The sequence below is a fragment of the Danio rerio genome, chromosome 21 (assembly GCF_052040795.2).
Source record: "Danio rerio strain M-AB ecotype USA chromosome 21, GRCz13ab, whole genome shotgun sequence".
Taxonomy (NCBI): domain Eukaryota; kingdom Metazoa; phylum Chordata; class Actinopteri; order Cypriniformes; family Danionidae; genus Danio; species Danio rerio.
In genome coordinates this window covers 19,329,980-19,353,874 of record NC_141041.1, presented here as the reverse complement: position 1 = coordinate 19,353,874, position 23,895 = coordinate 19,329,980, and the positions used below count along the sequence as shown (strand labels likewise).

The window sequence follows — 23,895 nt, the reverse complement described above, 5'->3', positions numbered from 1 at the left end:
CGGCTGCACATCCATGGTGCGAATGTCCCATTCCACCACATCCCAAAGATACTCAATTGGATTGAGTCTGGTGACTGTGGAGGCCATTTGAGTACATTGAACTCATTGTCATGTTCAAGAAACCTGTCTGAGATGATTCTTGCTTTATGACATGGCATGTTATCCTGCTGGAAGTAGCGATCAGAAGATGGTTCCATTGTGGTCGTAAAGGGATGGATATGGTCAGCAACAATACTCAGGTAGGCTGTGATTTTGAGACGATGCTCAGTTGGTACTAATAGGCCCAAACTGTGCCAAAAAAATCCCCACACCTACCATCCGAATGTTGCAGCAGAACTTGAGACTCATCAGACCAGGCAACATTTTTCCAATCTTCTATTGTACAATTTTTGTGAGCCTGTGCAAATTGCAATTGTAGCCTCAGTTTCCTGTTCTTGGTTGACAGGAGTGGCACCCAGTGTGGTCTTCTGCTGCTGTAGCCCATCTGCCTCAAGGTAGAAGGTGTTGTGCATTCAGAGATGCACTTCTGCATACCTCGGTTGTAACGAGTGGTTGAGTTACTGTTGCCTTTTTATCAGCTCAAACCAGTCTGGCCATTCTCTGTAAAATTTAGGGATGGTTGTGCTTGAAAGTCCCGGTAGATCAGCAGTTTCTGAAATTATCAGATCAGCCCATCTGGCACCAATAACCGTACCACGTTCAAAGCCACTTAAATTGCCTTTTTTCCCATTTTGATGCTCATTTTGAACTGCAGCAGATCGTCTTCACCATGTCTACATGCCTAAAAGCATTGAGTTGCTGCCATGTGATTGACTTATTAGAAATTTGCATTAAACAGCAGTAGGAAAGGTGGACCTAATAAAGTGGCCGGTGAGTGTATAACACCTTTATTTCCAAGAAACCTCATAGCTCAAGATTTAATGCAGCTTTTCTTTAAATATTGTGATAAAGCTAAAGTTTAATATAAAATATAGTCTTTTGAATGTACACTTTATGTATGTATAGTGAATTGATCAAAACAGAGCAATAAAATTTTAGTTTTACAAGCTTATAGCTAACTTGAACTAATTGTGTGGTACTTTTATAGTACCATTTGTGTAATTTTCTGATAATTACAGCATGTGGCCTCTGTTTATATTATTTATAAAAGAGCTGCAAGAACATTCTGCATCCAACCAGATTTTTTAAAATTTTTTTTATGGATGACAAAGTCATGCAGGTTTGGATTGACGTCTATTATGATATCAGGCCATTTCTGATTATTTATTATTATTATTATTGTATTTTAGGTATTCTATTTTCCTTAAACATTTCATCATTCAATTGAAAAATATACAGCTGAATGTATTTCATGGCAGGAGCATTTTCCTTTGTAAAAAATGAAAAAGGAGGAGAAGGTGACTCAGTGCTTACATGTCCATCTGAACTAAAGAGAGTGCTGTCTCACCAAGTGAGCTAATGTTAGGTTATTTTAAACCCACAAGGGAGGAAATCCCTTCTTCAGACAGAGAAAACTGTCCCGCCTTCACAGAGAAATGCACACACACACACATACAGCAAGCCTCTATGTGGGAAAAATAAAGCAACTCGAAGGAAAGAAAGCATAGAAAATAGCATCAGACACCCAGACATAATACTTTCAGAACTGTTTTGTGATTTTGCAAATTTGATCTTTCTTCATACCACTCGATATCCAGAGTCTACCTCTTTAAAATATGCATACATCCCTTAGTCATGAACAGTTATAGATGAATTTGCCTTACCCGAATCTGTCTGCTTTCAGTGTTGCTAAGGGCGTTCTTCATTGTTCTTTCTTTCCATTTTTTCCCCCTTCACTCTAATGAAACAATTGTTTGTGGTCTTGAATTTCTCTGGATGTGGGCAGGTTTGCTTTGGCCTCATGCACCGCCAGACCCAGATGTTCAAATGTGTGTTCACTCCAGCTCTGGCCTCCAGCTGGCGTTTCCTCTCTTCCAGTGTTATCGCCACTTTCTTAAACAAGCTCACATCCCACTCGCATTACACCAATATCTAGTGATCAGACTTAATCAAATGCATCACCTTCTGTTAGATCATTTTCTGTTGTTATTGTCATGTGAATTGACCTCATTAAGTCCTCATCAAAACCATATTTATTATGGCTTTCCTGCAGTTGTTTTGTGCTTTTGACTTAAATGTGTATGTTGTTTTGAATGAATGCAAGATTCAACTTTTTATCCTACAGTCCTTGTCAGCATTACCCTTGAGAGTTTGTTGTAAAATGCTCTTCGTCCACCTCTGTCTTTTACTGTAGTGTGCTTTGGCTATCCTGATTGTGACCTGAATTCCTTTAAATAACAGTTTGGTACCTTGCACAGGTGTTTAAAGGTGCTGAGCTGGTCTCTTGCGGGACAATACCAACATAATTTGTGTTTTTTTTTCTTGTTCCCATAATAGAAAATGGGCATGACTGAAGATGATAAGAGGAACTGCTGCTTGGTGGAGATTCAGGAGACTGAGGCAAAATACTACAAGACACTGGAGGACATTGAGAAGGTGAGTGGGAAAAGCATTGAGTTTTGGAGCTGGGGAGAGGGGAATTGAAGGTCTGGAAGTGGGTCAAGGTCTTACTAGGGTCCTCCGAGGACAGTGAGGTAACTCAAAAATAGATGGAGAGAGTATAAGACAAAAGATGAGAACTGAGCCCCTAGGAGGCAAGTGTCCTGCTGCTGTATTCCTTTTGAATTATTCAGATTCTTTGAAGTCAATCTGAAATTCAATCTGAAACCATTTTCTTTATAAATGCTTATTTGGCTCAAATCATTCATACAATATATAGAAAGAAATATTGATGGAAAATAAATCTGTACTGCGCGTTTAACATGCTTGCTTACATAATATTATATTTAGATTACTTTTTTAATCATTTATTGATGATTAAGTGCTAATTCTTAACATTGTCAATTTTTAATCCTTTATAGTGTTGTAATGTCAAACATTATTGACATTATAACTATTGTTTTTAGATTGTGTTTTTTTTTTTTTTTTGCTTTATTTTGTAAAATAAAGTATTTTATATAATTAATTTAAAGAGCACCTATGATGAAAATCATCTTTTTAAAGCTGTTTGGACATAACTGTGTGTAGGTATAGTGTGTCCACAAGTCTCTTTTTAATTTCCTCAAGTTATAAGATCCAGATCCCTCCCTTTTTTTTAGGCCCACCGCAACTTGATATAAGAGTGCAGTTTCAATACCCACCCAATTGATTGACAGCCGCATATAAACATGTCTCCATAGTAATGCATATAATCATATCAACAAGACAGGACATGCGCAAAGCAACTTGGGTTAAAGATCTGTTCAGCTCTCTGTGATCATCAATCATCATCAAATGTGATCAAGAATGAGTTTTACAAGTTTAAAACGTTTAATACAGTGCATCTTTGTAGTAAGGACAGTAAAATCGCATCGTAAATCGCCACCACAGCCCCATAATGTCAGTACAATTATAAAAGAAGACGCTTCAATAACGGTTTGTAATTTTTAAATCAGGTTTATTTTTCATATTAACATAAAGGATATCCATACAGCAGTGGATATTAACATGCATCCTGTCACATTTGCCATGAAAAAACAGTGCAAAGTTAAGTTAATTCTGTCACTGTGCTGTTTATCTGACGCACCCAAGGCTGAGATTAAGGGACACTCTGACAGCCACATGGGAACAGTGGGCAAGGAAAAAACAAAAACAAGACAAAAACAGCTACATTGTGTTCAAAGCAGAAAATGTCAATATTCTGAAAGCTATAATAAATAATCTGATGGGTGTTTTGAGCTGAAACTTTACACACACATTCTGGAGACACAAAAGACTTCTCTTAAATCTTGAAAAAGAGGTAAAATAGGTGCCCTTTAAAAAGTCAATCATAAATATATATATATATATATATATATATATATATATATATATATATATATATATATATATATATATATATATATATATATATATATATATATAGCCTTCTGAAATTAATTTTATTTTTATAAAATTATTGTTTCTGTTTTAATTTCAGTTGACACACTGTATTAATATATAAATTAAAGTTTAGTCATAAAAAGGCTGGTCTAATTAAATAATAAAATCCTGAAACCTTACAATCCATTACATTCATGCTTTTCACATGACTGAAATCATAGCAGTCTGCATAAATTAAAAAAAAATCATACAGTCATATATAGGCTAAACATTTTTTTTCTTGATGTGTGCCCTCTCTTTGCCCTCCAGATTCAGGGGTCATTCAGAGGCCAGCAATGCCATGTGCTGACTACAAAGTGAAATAGCATGTCTGTTTACTAAATCAATACTGTTGGCACAAGATCCCACCCTGGGGTTATTGCATGCATTCACGCTTGTATGTACAAATCTTACAAACGTGTATGTGTGATGTTTAAGGCTGGCCTGTTTTCAATTGCTCTGTCAAACACAGCACACAGAATTTGAGGTGTGGAGCAAAATAGTCCAGTGTACTGTTATTAGAGGTGATGAATTGCTGTCAAAACAGTAAGGGGGTCGTCCGGATTTCATATCCAAGATAGAGGCTTTGTTTACTGATTATCACTTCTTTCGTTTCTTCCTAATTAATCCAAATGTGTCAGGATTGCTCTGAAATCACTTTCTGCTTTACAACTGAAACAAATAGATGCGTTTGCCAGGGTTTCTCAGGGTTTATTATATTAGAACAGCCTGCCTGCAGCCACGCTAGACAAGTATTTGACTTTTGCTGGTCAAAAACAATTACCAAACCACAGCAAGGTGTAAATCTAATTGCTTGTGTTTGATTGTGCCTTGTGAATTTATTTCTGAGTTTTTCCCCTCTGTTTTACCTTTTTAGAATTACATGATCCCCTTGAAGCAAGTGTTAACACCACAGGAGATGGAGGCTATATTTGTAAATTTAGAGGTGAGTTGCCATCTACTATGCTCCACTTTTACATCCATTATTCCCAACATTTTACAGATAGCTTAATTTTTCAGTTTCAAACCAAATGAAGGCAAAACAGTGTGGTACAGATAACAGATAAATAACATCAACTGGCAAACCTTTATTTTCACAGGACATTATCAGAGTCCATTTTGCTCTGCTGAGAGCTATTGACCTGACCATGGTGAGTGGGGGCAATGGCCTGGGGAAGATCTTTCTGGATTTCAAGGAGAGGTCAGTGTTTTCTCGCAGTGTGGATTTATTACTATCAGTTATGTTATAGCATCTCACCCTTTTGTCAACACCTTAAGCCTCAGTTGAGCTGAAATGACCTCAAGTGAAGGAGGCAAAGTCTTGCTGCTGTCACCCTCCCCAAAAAAAATCCATCACACCAGCATGGCCTGACCGCAGCAGCCCAGCTATTTTAAAATAAATCCTCGTCAGAGCCCACAACCCACAGGGCTTAAAAAGAAAATAGACCTGTCTGCAAGAGGCTGCTACATTAGAAGCAAACGCTTCCTGTTTGAGTGGTCTTTTTGTCTCCTGTTGCTGCTATATCAAAAATCAATAACCAGATAATAGAGAATGTTTTAGCTACTTCATCCACAGTAGTTGACAGATTCCCCAGGGGTTCAAGTAAAACCAAAACACTGTTATACAGTCTTTATTCTATGTTGAACCCATAAAAGTGTATCTTAATCTGTTTTTATATATATATATATATATATATATATATATATATATATATATATATATATATATATATATATATATATATATATATATATATATTTTTTTTTTTTTTTTTTAATTGAGAAGGATGTTAAAGAAATCTAAAAAATACTCATTACATCATCATTTACTTTACTCCCATGTTATTTTAAACCTTCATTACTTCATTTTTTTCTGTGTACCACACATATATGTTTTGAAAGATGTTTCAGCTGATTTAGTCCAGGAATGAAAGTTAGACATTTCTGAGAACAGAAGGGTAGTAAGTCACACAGGGTTGGTGCAAATTAATGATGAAATATGTTTGGATGAGTTACCTTTTTAATTCTGTAGGCTCACATACACAGTGGGCAATATTAGGATGCAGACGAGCCACTCATATTCTCTCAAAAGTCTGAATGTGAGCGGCAGTACGTGGTGTACCACAGGTCACTGGTCTGGGACCACTGCTGATTCAGCTCAGTAATGTGCAATTTTCCTGCAGGTCCCTTAGGTTTGAGAAACATTGAAGCTTGACTAAATGACAGGCCATGTAACAGTCAGCTTATTCTAGTAATGCTACACAACATTAAACTTATCAGGCATTACCAAGATCTGTTGAATCTGTATTTCTATAAAAGAGTTTTGCTCTTGCTGCACTCAGCACAAATGCTGTTTTTTTTATCCCAACGGGGACCCACTTAATAAAACCAAGTAGGTGTAACACAAAATTATGACCTCACTGCAATTAGAGTGCATGTGTCCTCAGAGAGAAGAACTTTGGTCCAGTGTTCTGGTTTATTAAGCAGTCAGATGACCTTGCAGTAAGATCATAGGAATTAATGTTGCCGCAGTTCTCGACAACTTGCGAGCTGCGAAGGCACAGCCTTATCAGACACCAGCATTATAAAAAAAAAACTTCTGTTTTATACATGCATATCAGAAGGAAAAAGTGAATGGTGTAGATTTATTGCAGTAGCTTTACAGAACATATGACCCTAGTCAATGTTTCAATGCATGACCCTAGTCTACACTACCTGACTGAAGTCTTATCGCCTATCCAAGTTTTAGACTTTTAGATTACGCTTATTTTACCAAAATAAAACATGGTCATGCCTTGATTTTGAATTATTTAATTAGGACAGTAAGCTCTGACTTCGCTTAGACAAAAGTCTTGTCATTATACAGAAATAATGTACAGTATAGAATATAAAGTCATGGTGTAGTGGAAAAAGAATTAATATTGTTTATGGCTCTTATGAGCTTGGAGGCATCCCTACATCTCTGCAATGACTCAAATAACTTATTAATAAAATCATCTGGAATGGCAGAGAAAGCGATCTTGCAAGACTCCCAGAGATTATCAGTATTCTTTGGATTCATCTTCAATGCCTCCTTCATCTCACCCCAGACATCCTCAATAACGTTCATGTCTGATGACTTGGCTGGCCAATCCTGGAGCACCTTGACCTTTTTTGCTTTCAGGAACTTTGATGTAGAGGTAGAAGTATGAGTAGGAGCGCTATCCTGCTGAAGAATTTGCCCTCTTCTGTGGTTTGTAATGTAAAGGGCAGCACAAATGTCTTGATACCTCAGGCTGTTGATGTTGCCATCCTCTCTGCAGATCTCTCGGACGCCCACATACTGAATGTAACCCCAAACCATGATTTTTCCTTCACCAAACTTGACTGATTTCTGTGACAATCTTGGGTCCATGTGGGTTTCAACAGCTCTTCTGCAGTATTTGTGATTATTGAGAGATGCAATTCAATAAATCTAACCACTATAAATCTAATTCAATAATCTGCCACTTATCCCAATGATCAACTAGAAATTAAGTTAATATTTGTTGCTTATACAACTGGTATGGATGACAAGACTTTTGTCAGGTAGCGTATGGACATGTATAAGCATTTTAGAATCATAAAGAACACTTGATAGTGTCTGAGGTTAACATTTCTTAACATCTTCAATCAAGTGAATGTAGAAAGCAAAAAACGGGTTTAGTTTAAAAAGAGGGAATACACTGAAATAACCATTACTGGCAGCTGCCTGATTAGTTTAACATCATGTGGCAGACAAGCAAGCTTCAGAAATGTCCTTTTATTTAAGTGATGGTTCATCTAAAAATGAAAAGTGCAATCTTACATTGCCTATGGTATCCTAAACCTGCATGCCACAAAAAAACTAAATGATCTGAAATAACTTTAGACCCCTTTTACTTTAATTGCATGAGATATACAGTAATTCAAAACAATTTTGTGGCTCATAGAAAAACAGTTCTAAAGGTTTTAAAGACATAAGGGTGAGTAAATGGTAGCTTGTATTGCAGTAATGTGTCTGTTTTGATTTCATGTTAGCTCTAAAGTCTTTAGTATGCTCTTTCAAGCAGCCACTTGTTCTAATGCACATTAAAGACTTTGTTCCTCTTTTATCTTCTTCCCTGCTGTAGACATCTAATTTAACCTCCGCTTGAGTGCATCCATAGATATCTTATCTCTCGGGTGGGTAAATGACGTCTCCCAATGAGAATTACCATATAGGCTCTTACGAACATAACTGAGACTTTATTCTGCACCAGATTTGTTGAATTCAGCAGTTGCACGGGGCATTTGCTTTCTCCCCATGAGAGCTTGATCTGTACATTACTGTGGTGTGGGTAATGATAATTACAGGTTCGTTTTCAGTAATGATAACACACTCTGACAGAAACCTTTCTCAGTAATATTCAATCCTTTTTTCTTATTCTTTTTAACTTCCATTAGCTGAAGCAAACCCAATAATGTGCTTATTTGCTATTTACAGTTGTTTAAGTTGACAGGGATCGATCACCCCCCCCCCACCCCCAAAAGCATGGAAAAGAATAGGGATGAGGAGACAACCCTATTGTTTCCATTTGTCAGTTTGTATAGGTAATTGGCCCATTACAAGGCTCTTCCCAGTACCCAGCGGGCAGCATCACACAGAGTCAGCGTGACAGCACCGCCTCTCTCGCCCGCACTCTTTTGTTTATGTAATTCTGAGCCTGTCATCTCATTGAGCCAGTCTTCCGTGGGTGCTCCCACTAACATGCACTTTGGCACAACATTAGCGGGAGTGCGACCTCGTTCTGACACGCAAGATCATTTCTCTATACCTTGCTGCAGCACTTTTCCTTTTTGCTTGATTTCCTTATCCACCTGTTTGCTTGTCTATATTGTCCATGACCATCATTCTCTTTAGATAATTTAATTAGCTGATTCTCAGACATTTTTAAAATACTTTACTTATCCAACTTATCCTACATGTTTTTCACAGCAGATGCCCTTCCAGCTGCAACCCAACACTGGGAAACACCCATACAGTACACTCATATACACACACATACACTAAGGACAATTTTTGTTTTAATTCACTGATTCAGAGGTTGCATAAGAAGATGTAATGAATTTCTGTTTAAACACATCAGCGTATAGTTATAACTATACATTCGAAATACCAATTATAAATATGTATTTAACAAATAAATAAGTAAGGGACAGCTCAGATAATCACAGAATAAAGGTTAGAAATAATCTACTCACCTATTTGAACAACAAGAAACAATAAAATATATCTTCCAGACAAAGTTAATCCCATCGTACGTCCAGTAAAACCATTGGAGTATATGCCAATTTTAGATAGTTGTGAGGGGAAAAGATTGACAAATATTAGGGCAATGATCAACAAAGCTAAGACATTTTTTATTAATTTCAACGTTCTTTCAAGATTAAAAATATGGGAGAAATATCGGAAAATACTTAATGATAGGATGATAGTGGGATAGAATGGTAAAATATGGGACAATCCCTGCAGAATCGGGAGGGGTGAACAGGAAGTGTTTATCGAGCAACAGTTTTGCGGGGAATGCAAAAACTTAAAAAAATAATAATTTCCGATCACTATTGTTTTTCTTTCATCCATTTTTCTTTTCTGCCACCCATTTTTTCCCCCACCATCACATCCCTTTTAGTTCTCCGTAGACATTTGGGGACATTAAGCAGTAAACAAAGCTCAGTGTTGTTTGCAAGTTATTCATTTCATTAAAGTAAATGTCTGCTTTCTTACTATTAAAGCCATATGTTGATCATCACCCTTCATATGGAACCTCTGCACTGACTGATGGACGCACTCCATATGAGAAACTGATCCCAGATCAGCTTCTGTACAATTTAAATATATATGGGATATGAGTGTTTAAACACAAATTCACTAAATAATACAGTATGTAAATGTGTCCACATCCTGAGTGTTACTAAAATAATCAAATGCTTTCGTTATAGATCATAGTTGCATATCATCATCATTATAGTGCATTCCTAAAGTGACACCTCTGTTATCAAACAAAACAAAACGTGAGATTCATTTGCTGCTCTTCGCTTGTTTGATAACAGAGGTGTCAAAAACGTTGTGTATAAAAGCTGATCTGTATGGAATCACTTTATCATATAGAGCACATCCGTCAGTCTGTGCTTATACATGTATTAGCTGATTCAGAGGTTGCATATGAAGGGTGATGATGAACGCACAGACCTCCTAAGCTCTGCGTAACGGGTCTGTGATGAATTCTTTAAATTTTAAAGTTCGTTTTGGCCCAATACCTCCATTAGTGGTTCTGTTCTCCCATCAGTTGGAATAGAATAACTTTTGCATAGATTACAACAGAGACATTTTTCACCAACCTACTGTAGACCACACAGAACCTAAAAGGTACACTTTCAAATTTGAGTTTACAAAAAAAGCGCCTTTTTTTTTTTTGAGGGATTGATAACACAACAACATATACAATTATTTAAATAACATTCAACAGTGTTTTATCAAACTTTAAAGAGTTTTCTTTAAAATGATACCAAACATTTGCAATTACACCTCTGCATGTGGATTTGGTAAGCGTTTGAATTCAGGTTGGCAAAATCCAAGCGGAAACCCCAAAATGGCATTTGACTTTAAGAGGGTTATGAAAAATAAAGTGAATGCAGACATTTTTATATTAATTTCAATTTACTTTCAAGATAATCAAATCAAATCAAATCACTTTTATTGTCACATCATCAGCAGCACGTGTGCTATGATGAGTGAAAAGCTTAGGTGCTTGCCCCAGACAGCACAAAATACAGACAATACAAATAAAATGATAGTGCAAAATACAGACAGTGCAAATAAAATGATAGTGCAAAATACAGACAGTGCAAATAAAATGACAGTGCAAAATACAGACAGTGCAAATAAAATGACAGTGCAAAATACAGACATTAAAAATATATGAGAACTATGGGAAGAATACCTATGTATAGGATGATTAAAACATATTTGCAAAGATGCAAAAGCTTAAAAAATATATTTTCCTATCACTTGGTTTTTTTTTTTTTCCATACATTTTTTTCCTCACCATCACGTCCCTTCTGGGTCTCCTTAGACATTTGGTGGCATTAAACAACGCTGAGTATTTTTGGCAAATTATTCATTTCATTAAAGCAGGGCTGCGTCAATTTTCATCTGATTGGCATGTTTCTCTTTTTCATTATGGAATGCACAGACCTTCTCCCTTTCCTTTCAACAAAGAGAGAAATGGCCAGGGGATTTGGCTGTTGTGTGGCTGCTATCATCCACACCTCCTTCCATTGCTCAAAAAGCCCAGCTGCCTTTAATTAATTTTGTTATCTCTCTTGTAAGTCCCTGTGACCTTTTGCGGCACTGCGTTCCACAGAATGAAATAATTGAGAAGCTTTTCAGAAGCTGTTGACACTATGAAGGGCATATTGAAGAGCAAAAACACCATCTCATTTTAAACTGTATCAAGTTGCTTTATGAAATCACAGATTTTATAATGTCTTTAAACTCTCAAATGTTTTTTTTTTTTTTTTTTTTTTTTTGGAGAGTTATTTCATAACTATTTTAAGAGATAGTGCTAAAATAAGCTAAGAGTTACTAAGGAACATTATTAGTTGGTTTGCATTGAGATTAAGCCGCTATTCACTGTGTTGTGCAGTGTTGGAGTGAAGGTGAGGGGTCTTCAATGCCTCATGTCAGAGACTATTACTTCTCTCACCGGCCTGTCACTTCCACTTTGCTCTCCGTTATCCTCATCGGCCTCGGTCTTTTCCTTTGGACAGATGGAACTGGAAGGAGAGCGTCTTTCCCAAATTGTATTTTCTGTGAAATAACATGCATGACAGCTTTGCCATAATGAGAAATTCGGGGACAGCGGGCGATTGCAGCAGAAGAGAGATGAATTCAAAGAGCATGTGTTTACACAGCGATGGCAAAGGTTTTCACCCCGGGGAATATTCACACTTAAGCAACCAAGGGTGTTTTTTCTCTCTCTCTTTTCCTCTCAATCACATCCCACCCTCACAATCTGAAGTGCCAAAGGAGGAGGAAACAAGGATGAACTTCTGGAGAAGAGCCTGAATAGCATTGACTGGTTTGCCATTGCTGTTGTCAGAACGTTGCATGTCTATGCTTGGCTGGCATCGCAACCAGTGAGACAAATTCCAACATTTATTTTTATTTCAACACCTTTGCTGTACAATTTGCCTTCAGGTAGGCTGAAACTGACTGTTTATCACTGCAAGCTGGATAAGTCATCAGAATTGGCTTCATAAAGAGTGCATTCCTTCAGGCTGCACTGCTGATGTGCAGTGGTTCTGGTTGTTAGCGTGTTCTACTCTGATCGCATTTAAACACATGTAATTAATGGGTCATTAAAGAGTGATCTCTACTGCACACTAATTTATGCCTGAGTACAAGCCTAAATGAAGGAGCATTTGCATCCTTCCTAATCAAATCTGTTCACTGAATTTGTACGCCACTCTTCACATTATTGCTTGTGCTTGTACGAATTTTTCTTTGTAATTTAATGTAGGCTAATTTAGTAACAATAGATGCTCCGCAAAGATGTACAAAGCATGGTTTGAGTGTTTGGGTGAAAGAACATCCATTAGAGCATCATGAATGGACTTGCTAGTGAACAAAGCACGGCTGTCCACTTTGAAAAATAACCTAGCTGACATGGTTGAATAGATTTTACTCATGTTCAATTCATTATTAGGAGAAATATTTACCTCAAGCAATGCTCAATTAAAGCGATTAACATTGAAAGGCACATTACATTTATTAAACACATGAGGTTAAAATATCATACTATTAATTTAGATATGTGTATACTGCCATTCAAATGCTTGTGGTCAGTAAAATTTTTCATTTATATATATATTTTCCATAGAAAAAGAATTGTTATATAAAAACTGTATATATTTTAATAATAAAATGTACATTCAACATTTAAATAATTTCTGAGATGGCAAAGGTAACCTGTTTGTTAAGTGCGACATCACGCGAAGCAGCTTTCAGTCCAAGTGCCATATTAAACTGTATGGGGAGGCTCATCAAATGGTAATAATACACATTTACAAAGCGATGTCTTTTGGAAAATCATGATCGAATAAATATATATCCATGCCATGCCCAGGGCTTGAAATTATCGAGCAAGTTAGACAGACACTTCCATCAGCCACTTTGGCTGGTTGAAAATAATTTTTAATTGTAGTTTTTTTAAAAGCTGGGCTCGACAGTAAGGATGGCCCAATATGTGTGCAAATGTAATCTTAGAATCAAGAAGCAGCACGGCTGACAAAATAATTGTGTTTGCCCAAGCACAATAAAACAGGTGAATAGCGAATGAGAGGATGATCACTCGCGCATGCAGGTGAATTGATGCGCGCAACTGTTTAAATCAGCCTTGAAAAGCATGCACGCTCCCGTTTACTTGCACGAAGCATCCTTGCCTAGAGGAAATGCAACTGGTGTGATCGGTTCTCTTCGAAATAGACTGGACAAAAAGTGATGATCTAAAAAAAAAATTTTTATTATTATATATATATATATATATATATATATATATATATATATATATATATATATATATATATATATATATACACACTACATTTCACTTGTTTTGACACATTATGTAAAATTTGCATCTAAGAAATTATTATTTATTTATTTTTGGTATGGTCAGAGATAAATTTGGTAAATCCTTAATTGTAGACCCTAAAAAGTCATGTGAAATTAAAAGTGGCCATAAACGAATATTTTCTCAATTCAAATAAGTAGCGGCTTGGACCCGGAAACAGTATTTCATACGTCACCGTTATGTCACGACTTAACAAGTAGATAGATTTTCCTTCAGTCGCTAACATCAGATGTTATTCTTTAGAAATGATTCTTATGTTGATTTTTATGATCAAGACCAAGACAAGAATAAAAGACACCTTTCAAGAATAAGACACCTTTCTAATTGATATGTCAAAATTGTTGAAAACAATCATGCTTTGTGGGAACTTGGAAATTATTGTTGTTATTGCAATACAATTTTGCATTTTAACAAAATATAGCAAATTTTACTTTAACTTAATAACTTTTACGTTTTGTATATGTTCATATATGCAATTTAAAACTTTAACAGCTGCTGTATTTCTGTCTGTTCTTGACTAATTTGAAGATTCTTCTACCATTGTTCCTGCTATTTCACGTGTCTTACATAGAGCGCCGTCTCTCCCTCTCCGTCCATTTTACGAGGCACCTGAAACATTTAATCTGGAAATTGCCTTGTAAAGAAGACCTTCATGTTCAATTATGTCTGTGACATCTGTTATTACAGTTAATTCCCGACACCTGCTCCCGCATTTTCAATATGCTGTTGAATGTGCGTTTCGGCTCATAATTGAGCGAGGCCGCCATTAATCTCCATCAGTCCATTTCCATAAGGAACCAAGCCCGTCTCTCTTGTTCCAGATTAGCCTTTAATCAGGCCTGCTTAGCCCAAGGGCACGGAGGCCCAGACATTGAGCAGAGCAGTAAGGGAGCCCCTTTTCAGCTTAAGACACTTTTACTTAGCTTTACGCTCTTTACAGTAGCAAATCTTAGTGGGTGGCTCAAGTGTCAATGCATGGAGCCTGTCCTAGATTGCAGACCATGAAGAAGGTTGTAACACTTCAGAGACCATAATTAATGAGCTGGATTTGAGTTGATCATCATCCTTGAATTCATTTGACCCCATTCAGATTTTGCCCTCATTAGTGGATAAACTCAGATAAAAATGTATCTTGCTTTGATCAGCCAACTTCTCTTTTCAGATCTGATTTTTCTTTTGGGGGGGAATTCTGCGGGATAACTGACACTTTCTTTCTTCTGATCAAGGATAACTAACCAATGAGTCTTTCTTGTGAAGTGAAATTGGCTTAACTAAGACCACAATTAAGAGGCAGGCAAGCTGAAAGTATGCGAGGGTTTGAGCTTGCCAACTATGCCAGTGTCCTACTTAAATCAGAGGCAGAAATCTGTGCCACACGTGGTGCCATCATCTAGGCGAGATGACTTTGAGCTGTTTCCAGCCTGTGCTGATCGCTATCAGGAGTCCATTGTGAAATTTAATAAATGTTTCTTGATGTGCTCAGTGGCCCAAATTAACTTGTACACAATCCAGAATCCATCAAAAAGCTTCACTCATATTCATTTGATGAAGAAAGCACAACAGATGTAGCTCCGTTATAAACATTATTGAACACTGTTATGTTTATCATTTGGTTTTAAAGATTCATAAAAAAAAGAAATATTATCCCAAAGTTGGAAATTCTGTTATCATTTACTCACATTCATTTTGTGCCAAACCTATCTAAATGACTTTATTTTTACGCAAAACATCTGTTGTTTTCCTTATAATGAAACTTTTATTCATCTTGTTTTGGGAATTGCTACTAAATTTGTAGTAAATTTGATTGCAGGCTTATGTTCTCCGCCTTTTTATTTAATTTGTAGACTGCTGATTTACGGCCAATACTGCAGCCATATGGAGAACGCTCAGAAGACACTGGATGAGCTGATTGCCACACGAGAAGATGTCAAATGTAAAGTGGAGGTAGGTGATTACTTTAGCTAATGTTGAATGGGACAATGTAATGCTTTTGTAATATATACATTTTTCATGTATACAGTTACAGTTTTATTATATGTAGTGGTGCTTACTGCCTGAAACTTTGCATCCATATTTCAACATTTAAAAGAGTTGATTTCGTTTATTAAGTGCAGTGTTTCATTGCTTTATAGACACTCTCTCTAAATGCTAATATTTTATTAATTTGAGGAGCAGAGAGTTTGTTTATAACATCTGTCAAGTCTTATCCAATACTGATTTAATAGCATTTACATAGCTTAATGTTTGTAATGTGATTTTGGCCAAATGATGTTAAAAAAACAGGAAAAATTGAGCACCCACATAGTTACAGTAAACTTAACCTGCAAGCTTGATTAAAATTTCATCTAATACACTCATGATGGACAAAAAAAATTCCTTACATTCGCTGGTCACAAACTTTGTAACTCAATTTAAGCTTGATTTTGGTAAAATGTAATCATATGACATGCTAGTGTATCACCATTCAGTATGTAAAACCACATTATGAAATTTTGATGGCATTTTGCTTAATTATTTAAGAAATGTATTTATTTTTTATAATTTCTCAAAAAGTGCTCCGGTTTCCCCCACAATCCAAAGCCATGTGGTACAGGTGAATTGGGTAGGCTAAATTGTCCGCTGTGTGTGTGTGTGTGTGTGTGTGTGTGTGGGTGTGGGTGTGGGTGTGTGTGTGGATGTTTCCCAGAGATGGGTTGCGGCTGGTAGGGCATCCGCTGCGTAAAAACTTGCTAGATTAGTTGGCGGTTTATTCCGCTGTGGCGACCCCGGATTAATAAAGGGACTAACCCGACAAGAAAATGAATTAATGAATTTCTCAAAAAGTAGTGGGTTTGGACATAACAAGGTTTCAATCGAACAGTGACGTATGTTTGTGTGCCTATACTTTACATATGTATGCCTAGTTCAATCAAAAGTCCTGCAAATTAATAAAGTTTCAGTTTAACTAACAAGAGACAGTAAAAATTATTTAATTGCTTATCTGGGTCTCCAGGCTATGCAGTGTAGGTTCATCTCTCATCTATATTCAGAGTCCTCATGTAATTCACTGGTTATGCCATATACTGGTTATGCCAGTCACAAAACTCATTCATTGTTCATGTTAATTGCTAAGGTTAGAACGTAATGGAGGCACAGAATAACAGAATATTGGCTGATTCACCTGTGCAACTGCTGGGATTGAATCAAGTCAATTTGAATTGAAACTGATTTGTTAATAAGTAAAGTAAGTAAAGTAACTAAAGTAAATAAATAAATAAGACCTGTGTTGTGAACTAAATCAAATTTCTTTAAAAAAAATCTACTCGAAGCACTGTTGTGAACATTGTTATTGCTTTTGTGATCTCTCATAAACTCAGTCTGTTGCTTTCACACAATTTCTTGTGGCGTGAAGAGTTGATGAGACAGTTGATATTAATTTTTTTTTTTTCCCTCTTTGTTAAAGATATAAAGCTTTAATACCCATTTCTTACTATTGCATGGAAATTAGCAGGCAGGATATTTAGTTATTTAGTGTTGAAATGATGTGCATTTGAAACATGAGCATGATTAAATAAAAGCAAAATGTAATTTTGTAGGTTATTAGTTTTTTATATTTTGAAAATTGATAAAATCTGGTGGAAATATTATTCAGGTCATGCTCCCGGTAATAAGCTTATTTCAGCCGGTTGAGTGTGCTGAGGCAGGGACAGTGCCTCAAAGCGACTGTTTCAACAGCTTTTTTTTCCTAGAGACCGCTTGAGTGGTCAGATGCAATGCAACACAGCATTCCCTCAGCAGACTGCTGTTGACAGTTTTGGGACATGAACTAATTTTGCTTTCTATTAATGCTGCTCAGAATGCAAAAGACTATAGGGCTTTTTTTCTCCCTGTCAGTGTGAGGAAATGTGGCTTACTTTAATTACTTTAAAAAATAAAGAGTGGCATAAGAAGCCGGTTTATTTCCAGTTGGGATTAAAGGAGATTACAGATAAAATCACAGCATCTGCAGTAGTGGACGTGCTTGTTGACAAATTCACGTAATTATTATCATCCTGTTATCTCACACATAAGAAGGCGTCCGTAATTGGGTACAGTTCATTCAGAGCGTGGCTACAAGACCTCTTGGAAAGAGACGAGAGGCTCTTGTTGTGGATTAGCTCTTGTTGTGGATTAGAGATCCTTCATCAGGAGGTACGTGGAGTCCCTGATAGTCATAGAGATGAGAAACCCCTTACTGAAGTATATTCTGAATGTCAAGCGTGACATTTGTGTGGTCCATCCACCTTGTTTACTTGTCACGTGAGAACAGGGAAGATTTCAAATAAAAGGATTAACACGGAAAGTAAAGACAATAAATTTATCATGCAGAGGAAACACATACTGTACATGTAACCTAAAATACATATTTGATTCCAGTCATTATTATTTAACAAAATAAGAAACATTTCTGGTTATATAGTTTATAATTTATGTGATTAAGTGGCCTGTTTCTCTCTCAGAATTTGGAGAAATTTAACATAATGAGGCTTTATAATACCAGTTATATTAAGGTTGTATAATATTGATATTCATAATATTTGTTCAGATATGAACTGAAGTCACATTATGAGATATCAGTCTTAAATTGGGCTCCATAACCACTGTAGTTTGTGCTGTACCTGAGAAGTTAAATATTTCTGCAGTATGCATTCAAATAACGTATTCAGCATGTGAATGTGTCTTGATGTAAAGATTGTGAAGATTGAAGCCTCCTGTAACTTATTTATGATTAGGGTTAGATTATCCCATAGAATTATGATTTCCCCAGCCAGTCTGGCTTGCAAATTTCCCCAAAAAAGAAATAAATAAAAAAATAACAAATCACAAAAGTTCACCAATGTTAATCGTCTAACTTCGATGAATGATTGATTTGTTTCTTTCTGACAAATGGCGAAAAGCAGTGGAGGCTGTAATATTGCCTATTAATCAAACTTCCTGTGGAGGGTTAATTATGAAATTAAATTATAGATGATTTATATCTGTGGATAGCGGCTGCATTTGCAGGTGCTCCAAATAATTTGCAGGTTGGGCAGGCCAGCTAATCTGAAAACTTTTTTGACAAACATATTTATTTTACATTTTGTGCAGATACAATATTATATTCATACAAAAAATAAGTAACACACTGTACTGCTTTTTCACAACTAAGAACCAATGAACATAAAAACAATATAGTTATTAAATAACACGGTAAATGTAAATATATAAATAATATAATATAATATATATTTATGAATGAATAAATAAATTACAAAAAATCTAACAATAACAGTAATAAATAAATAATTAAAAATATTCATTATTATTTATTCATCGTCCGCTTCAAGATCAATGGTGTAAATATAATTCAACAAAGGTTTCCATGTTTTGTAAAAAGATTTTAAAGACCCTCTTAATGAAAAACTAATTTATATATTATCCATCTGTCATATGAAGTTGGATATGTTTGTTTCCACCTAAGGAGAATAAGCCTTCTAGCCAATAATGTGGTGAAAGTAACAACATTCTGTGTTATTGAAAGCATATTTGATCTAGAAGGATTTCCGAATAGTGCTGCTAGAGGGTTTGGAGTGGCTGATATGTTAAAGATTTTTTTCAAAAGAATCAAACATTTTAGACCGAAACACTGTCAATCTTGGACAAGACCAAAACATGTGTGTGTGATTTGCTGGAGATTGTTGACACCTATTACAAGTATTACTTTTAGTTGGGTATATTTTGCATAATCTGGCACTTAAAACTTGTATTTTTTTTAACTTTTCTTAAAATATAGGACTGTTTTCAAATATATTTTCTATTATGCAGATTCTCAAACTGTGTTTTTGGGCTGAAATGGAGGTGAAAGATCTGAGAGAAAATAAAAAAGGGACAATTAAAACAAAAATGAAAGGCAAGAAGAGAACAGTGTGGGAGCATTTAGGCGAAGCAATTAACAAGTCAATGCTTGGGCTAAACATAGGATATAGTTTGTGTGTTGTAATGAGAGCAACAGTGACATTCCCATTAAAGTCTGAAGGAAGTAAAGCCGGTGTTTGTTTTAATAAGAAAATGGAGGCCAATCTGGGCAAAGCCAAACTTTTGCTTCATAAATAAATGTTCATTCAAATAAAAAGCAACTAGCATATTTTCTATAGATGCACTGCACAGATTAGCTCCAATGCCACTGAATCTTCTGATAAAAATAAGCAATTCACTAACCTCTCACTTAAAATAAAGAGTTAGAATAATTAATGTGATGATCAGGAGTGAATATCTATATTAGAGAAATGAATAGATGCAGGTGGAGAATTTGTTTGATATATAATCTCATATATTATATATCTGTGCATCTGTTGATCTGCGCATCTTATATCTTATACACACACACACACACACACACACACACACACACACACACACACACACACACACACACACACACACACATCTAAATATTTTTTCTACTATTCAATATATAATTATTATGTATAGATAAAATAGTATATTTATGAGTGTATGTTGTTAGGTTGTTTGTATTTATTTTGTTTATTCTTTTTATGTTGTTTACTTTTCCCCCACTTTAAAATGTCATTTCCTGAAGCACTGTCATTTTCAGCTTTGTAAAGTGCCATTTTGATTTTGGTATTCAGTAGTACTTTTGAGTTTCTGTTGAACTGTTGTCATAATATTCCTCCACAGGAGTGTACCATGAAGGTTCAAGAGGGGAAGTTCAAGCTGCAGGATCTCCTGGTGGTCCCCATGCAGAGGGTCCTTAAATACCACCTTCTGCTAAAGGTGAGAAGCGCTCATCATCATCGACACCCTTATCAGCTCCTCCGTCACTGAGAGGGTTTAAGAAAAAATAAGGAACCTGTTCAACTTCCATTTATTTTGATTTAAAGTTTAAAAGCAGAGCAGCAGCACCTCTTCTGAACCCCTAAATCCTATAAAACATTCAGATCATTTTTACCTCATCCAACAAGACCCATGTGGCTCTCCACTCTGCCTAGCCACTGCTAATAGAGATCATGTATAAAACAGGACGCCCTGCATGATACAAACCATCATTAATTCACAGCACGCATTAATAATGGATACAGAGAGAAAGAGTGTGACGTGTGACAGACGGGCAGGACACAGCAGAGCGGGAAGAGAGCTTTGGGAGGTGGATACAGTGACACTGTTTAAATCAGCCATGCTTAAATCATATTATCCGCACCCCATTTCATACACTCTAACCTAGGGAGAGTTGCTGTGGTTCAGATGACAGGTGCTGTTTCCTAAAAGGCTTCTTTCTTTGAGGATATCCTCTTTTGAGCATAGATGCTTTGGTTTCAGATCGCAATCAGCTAAAAATCGCTGCTTAATTCTCCATCATTGACCTCTCAATTTGATGCTGTATTTTATAGAGATGCTATAAAAAATTGTATTTCGATGCTGTAAGAAGCTCTAGGGTTTACAGTGAATGGTCCAAAAAAGAGAAAATATCCACTCCTGTCAACTATGATTGTAATGGAATGAGGGATATTTTCTTGGCACACTTTGGGCCCAATAGCACCAATTGAGCATCGTGCCAACGCCACAGCCTTCCTAAATATTGTTGCTGACCATGTCCTTCCCTTTATGATCAAAGTTTACCCACCTTTTGATGGCTACTTCGATAACGCCACCTGCCATAAAGTGAATCATCTTAGACTGGATTCTTGAATCTGACAATGAGTCCAATGTACTCAAATGGCCTCCAAAGTCACCAGATCTCATTCCAATTGAGCACCTTTGGGAAATGGTGGAACGGAAGATTCAATATGGACCAAAAGCTCTGTGGAATATTTCTATACCTTGTTGAATCTATGCCATGAAGGATAAAGGCAGTTCTTGAGGCAAAAGGGAGTCCAACTCGGTACTAGTAAGGTGTACCTAATAAAGTGGCCAGTGAGTGTATGTTACTGTAGAAAATATTTATGTAAAACTACTTAAAAAAAAAAAAAAAGATCTACAATATAGTTTAGAATTGTCTTATGCTCACCATGACTGCATTTATTTCATCAAAAATGAATTCAACTTTATTATTGTTTGTATTTTATTAGAATTTAATTAGGAAATTTGTTCATTTAATGGCAAAGGAGAATGTTCAATGTTAGGTTTCATATGGGATCTTTATTTTCAATTATAAAATGTATAATTTTATTTCATAGTCATTACTAGTCATTAAACATTTATATTAAAATTTAATGCATCAATGATGATTAAAAGTATTAATGTCAGAGAAACTACTGATTGGACATCCTATACATAATTAAGGCTTTAAAGTCACTTTAGCATTGGTAATACATTGCTTTGGATATAAATATCTGCCAAAATTATTAAATGTAAATATAAAGCATTTTTATCCAGTGGTTTTCCATATTTGTTCACCAGGTCAGTGTCTTTGTAGGTTAAGGTTTTGACTCTTTCTTTTATAGGTGTTTAGGACCTTTAATAACTGAAATATTTTAGAAATAATTTTGTGATATTTAAGAACTATTGCCAATCAAAAACTATTGCCAATCAATTTTATTCTTTTGTTTTATTTTATTTTATTTTCAGTTTTGAAGAAAATGTTTCCTTAAGATAAATTTTTGGAGTGAGAAATCACCTGAAAAATCTTTCCTCTTCTTACTATAAACAGGCTTTGTTTGTATATGTAACTTATCATTATGTTGTCTGTCTGCAGGAGTTAGTGAGTCACTCTATGGACCGACCAGAGAGGCAGCAGCTTAAAGAAGCACTAGAAGCCATGCAGGTGTGAACTCTAATACAGCTACCATATACTGTTTGCTTTTGGTTTGTAATTTAACTGTGCTTAACATAACTTAACATTAATTACTTAATGTGTAAATATATCTTAGTATTTCGGTAATCAAGTGGTGTTTTAATGAGTGTTTTGTCTATGTCTTTTGAAGGACCTGGCCATGTATATCAATGAGGTGAAAAGAGACAATGAAACCCTGAAGAAAATAAGTGAATTTCAGAGCTCTATAGAAAATCTAGTGAGTGTTTGTGGAGATCATAATCAATGCAGTAAATGCAGCATAACGGTGTACTTCATCACCTGTAGTATTAATGACTCTTTTTGCCTAATATGTTAATGCTTTATATATTGCATGTGTATTTATTTCCACTTGTCATGCTTATTCAAGGGCCTGTTGATTTTTATATCACTTCACATTACCTTAACAAATCTAGTTGCACTCCTTTGCTGTCACTTGAAAGACTTACAATGTCTGAGTTCAAGCACATATCAGCATGCTGGCCAATTCCTCTTTATCCCCAAACATTTAGTTGTTTACAAGCCTCCACCTGCCCCCCGTCTGTCACTTCTGTTCAGTAAAATAAATCCCAAAAAGCCTCCAGGCCACAAGCACAGGCAGGCACACTTAGGACTGTGTTTAAAAGGAATGAAATCAGTGTATCCTCTTCCAGTAGCTAATATAAGAGTCAGTGTATCAGCTCTGGTTTATTTATGTGAGGGCCTGTGGTGCAGATGACGCCTGCGGCTAAACATCAATGAGCCAATGAGGCATGCCACTTACGGACAAAGACCTGCACTGTGGGCTTTGCCGTGCCTTTAATGACTCTTAATAAAGCAGCAAGTGTACTATTTTGTAACAAAAACATGAGGCATAAATCTGTAATTGGTATATAAATATTAGAGAAATGTCCTTAAGGTAACACAATTGCTATTGCAAGCAAGAAGGTCATCCATTGTGCATGAAACTCCTGAGGCCTTTATGCTAATATAAATGTATGGATTATAATTTTGTGTGTCATTTACAGCAGGTGAAGCTAGAGGAGTACGGTAGGCCAAAGATAGACGGAGAGCTCAAAGTGTGCTCTATAGTAAACCGGACCAAACAAGACAGGTAAGACTGCACCTGTCCATTTGTTTTTGTTTGCAGCAGGATCAAATGGGCTGTTTTGCTACACAATAATTTGTGTTTCAATCCATTTCTTCCTTTTCTCTACCTAGATATATCTTCCTGTTTGATAAAGTTGTGATTGTTTGCAAGAGGAAAGGTTATAACTATGAGTTAAAAGAGGTTATCGAACTTCACCTCTACAAGATGTCTGATGACCCCATGAATAACCGTGACATGAAAAAGGTGAGAGGCCTTCGATTGGCCAGCCATTGGATTTGTTTCAGAATAAATATACCTAATTATATTAGTTTTATCAAATTGATTAT

At 35.9% G+C, this 23,895-nt stretch overlaps 1 protein-coding gene across 10 annotated transcripts in view; it reads left to right on the top strand.

The window, feature by feature from the left end:
* Positions 1-23,895, top strand: part of vav2 (vav guanine nucleotide exchange factor 2) — a 238,550-nt gene that overhangs the window by 196,027 nt on the left and 18,628 nt on the right. For 7 of the 10 annotated variants that reach the window (XR_015520202.1, XM_087301075.1, XM_087301076.1 and 4 more), the window contains exons 6-14: positions 2,437-2,535; positions 4,877-4,945; positions 5,100-5,200; positions 15,518-15,617; positions 20,370-20,465; positions 22,384-22,452; positions 22,613-22,699; positions 23,487-23,572; positions 23,680-23,812. Coding sequence is in view for 6 of the 10 variants with exons in the window: in XM_087301075.1 (XP_087157201.1) it covers positions 2,437-2,535; positions 4,877-4,945; positions 5,100-5,200; positions 15,518-15,617; positions 20,370-20,465; positions 22,384-22,452; positions 22,613-22,699; positions 23,487-23,572; positions 23,680-23,812 (840 nt within the window). In the remaining 4 variants the exon portion in view is untranslated. Of the gene's footprint in view, positions 1-2,436; positions 2,536-4,876; positions 4,946-5,099; positions 5,201-15,517; positions 15,618-20,369; positions 20,466-22,383; positions 22,453-22,612; positions 22,700-23,486; positions 23,573-23,679; positions 23,820-23,895 lie in introns of all 10 variants that reach the window. The other 3 variants (XR_015520203.1, XR_015520205.1, XR_015520204.1) reach the window with 1 other exon arrangement.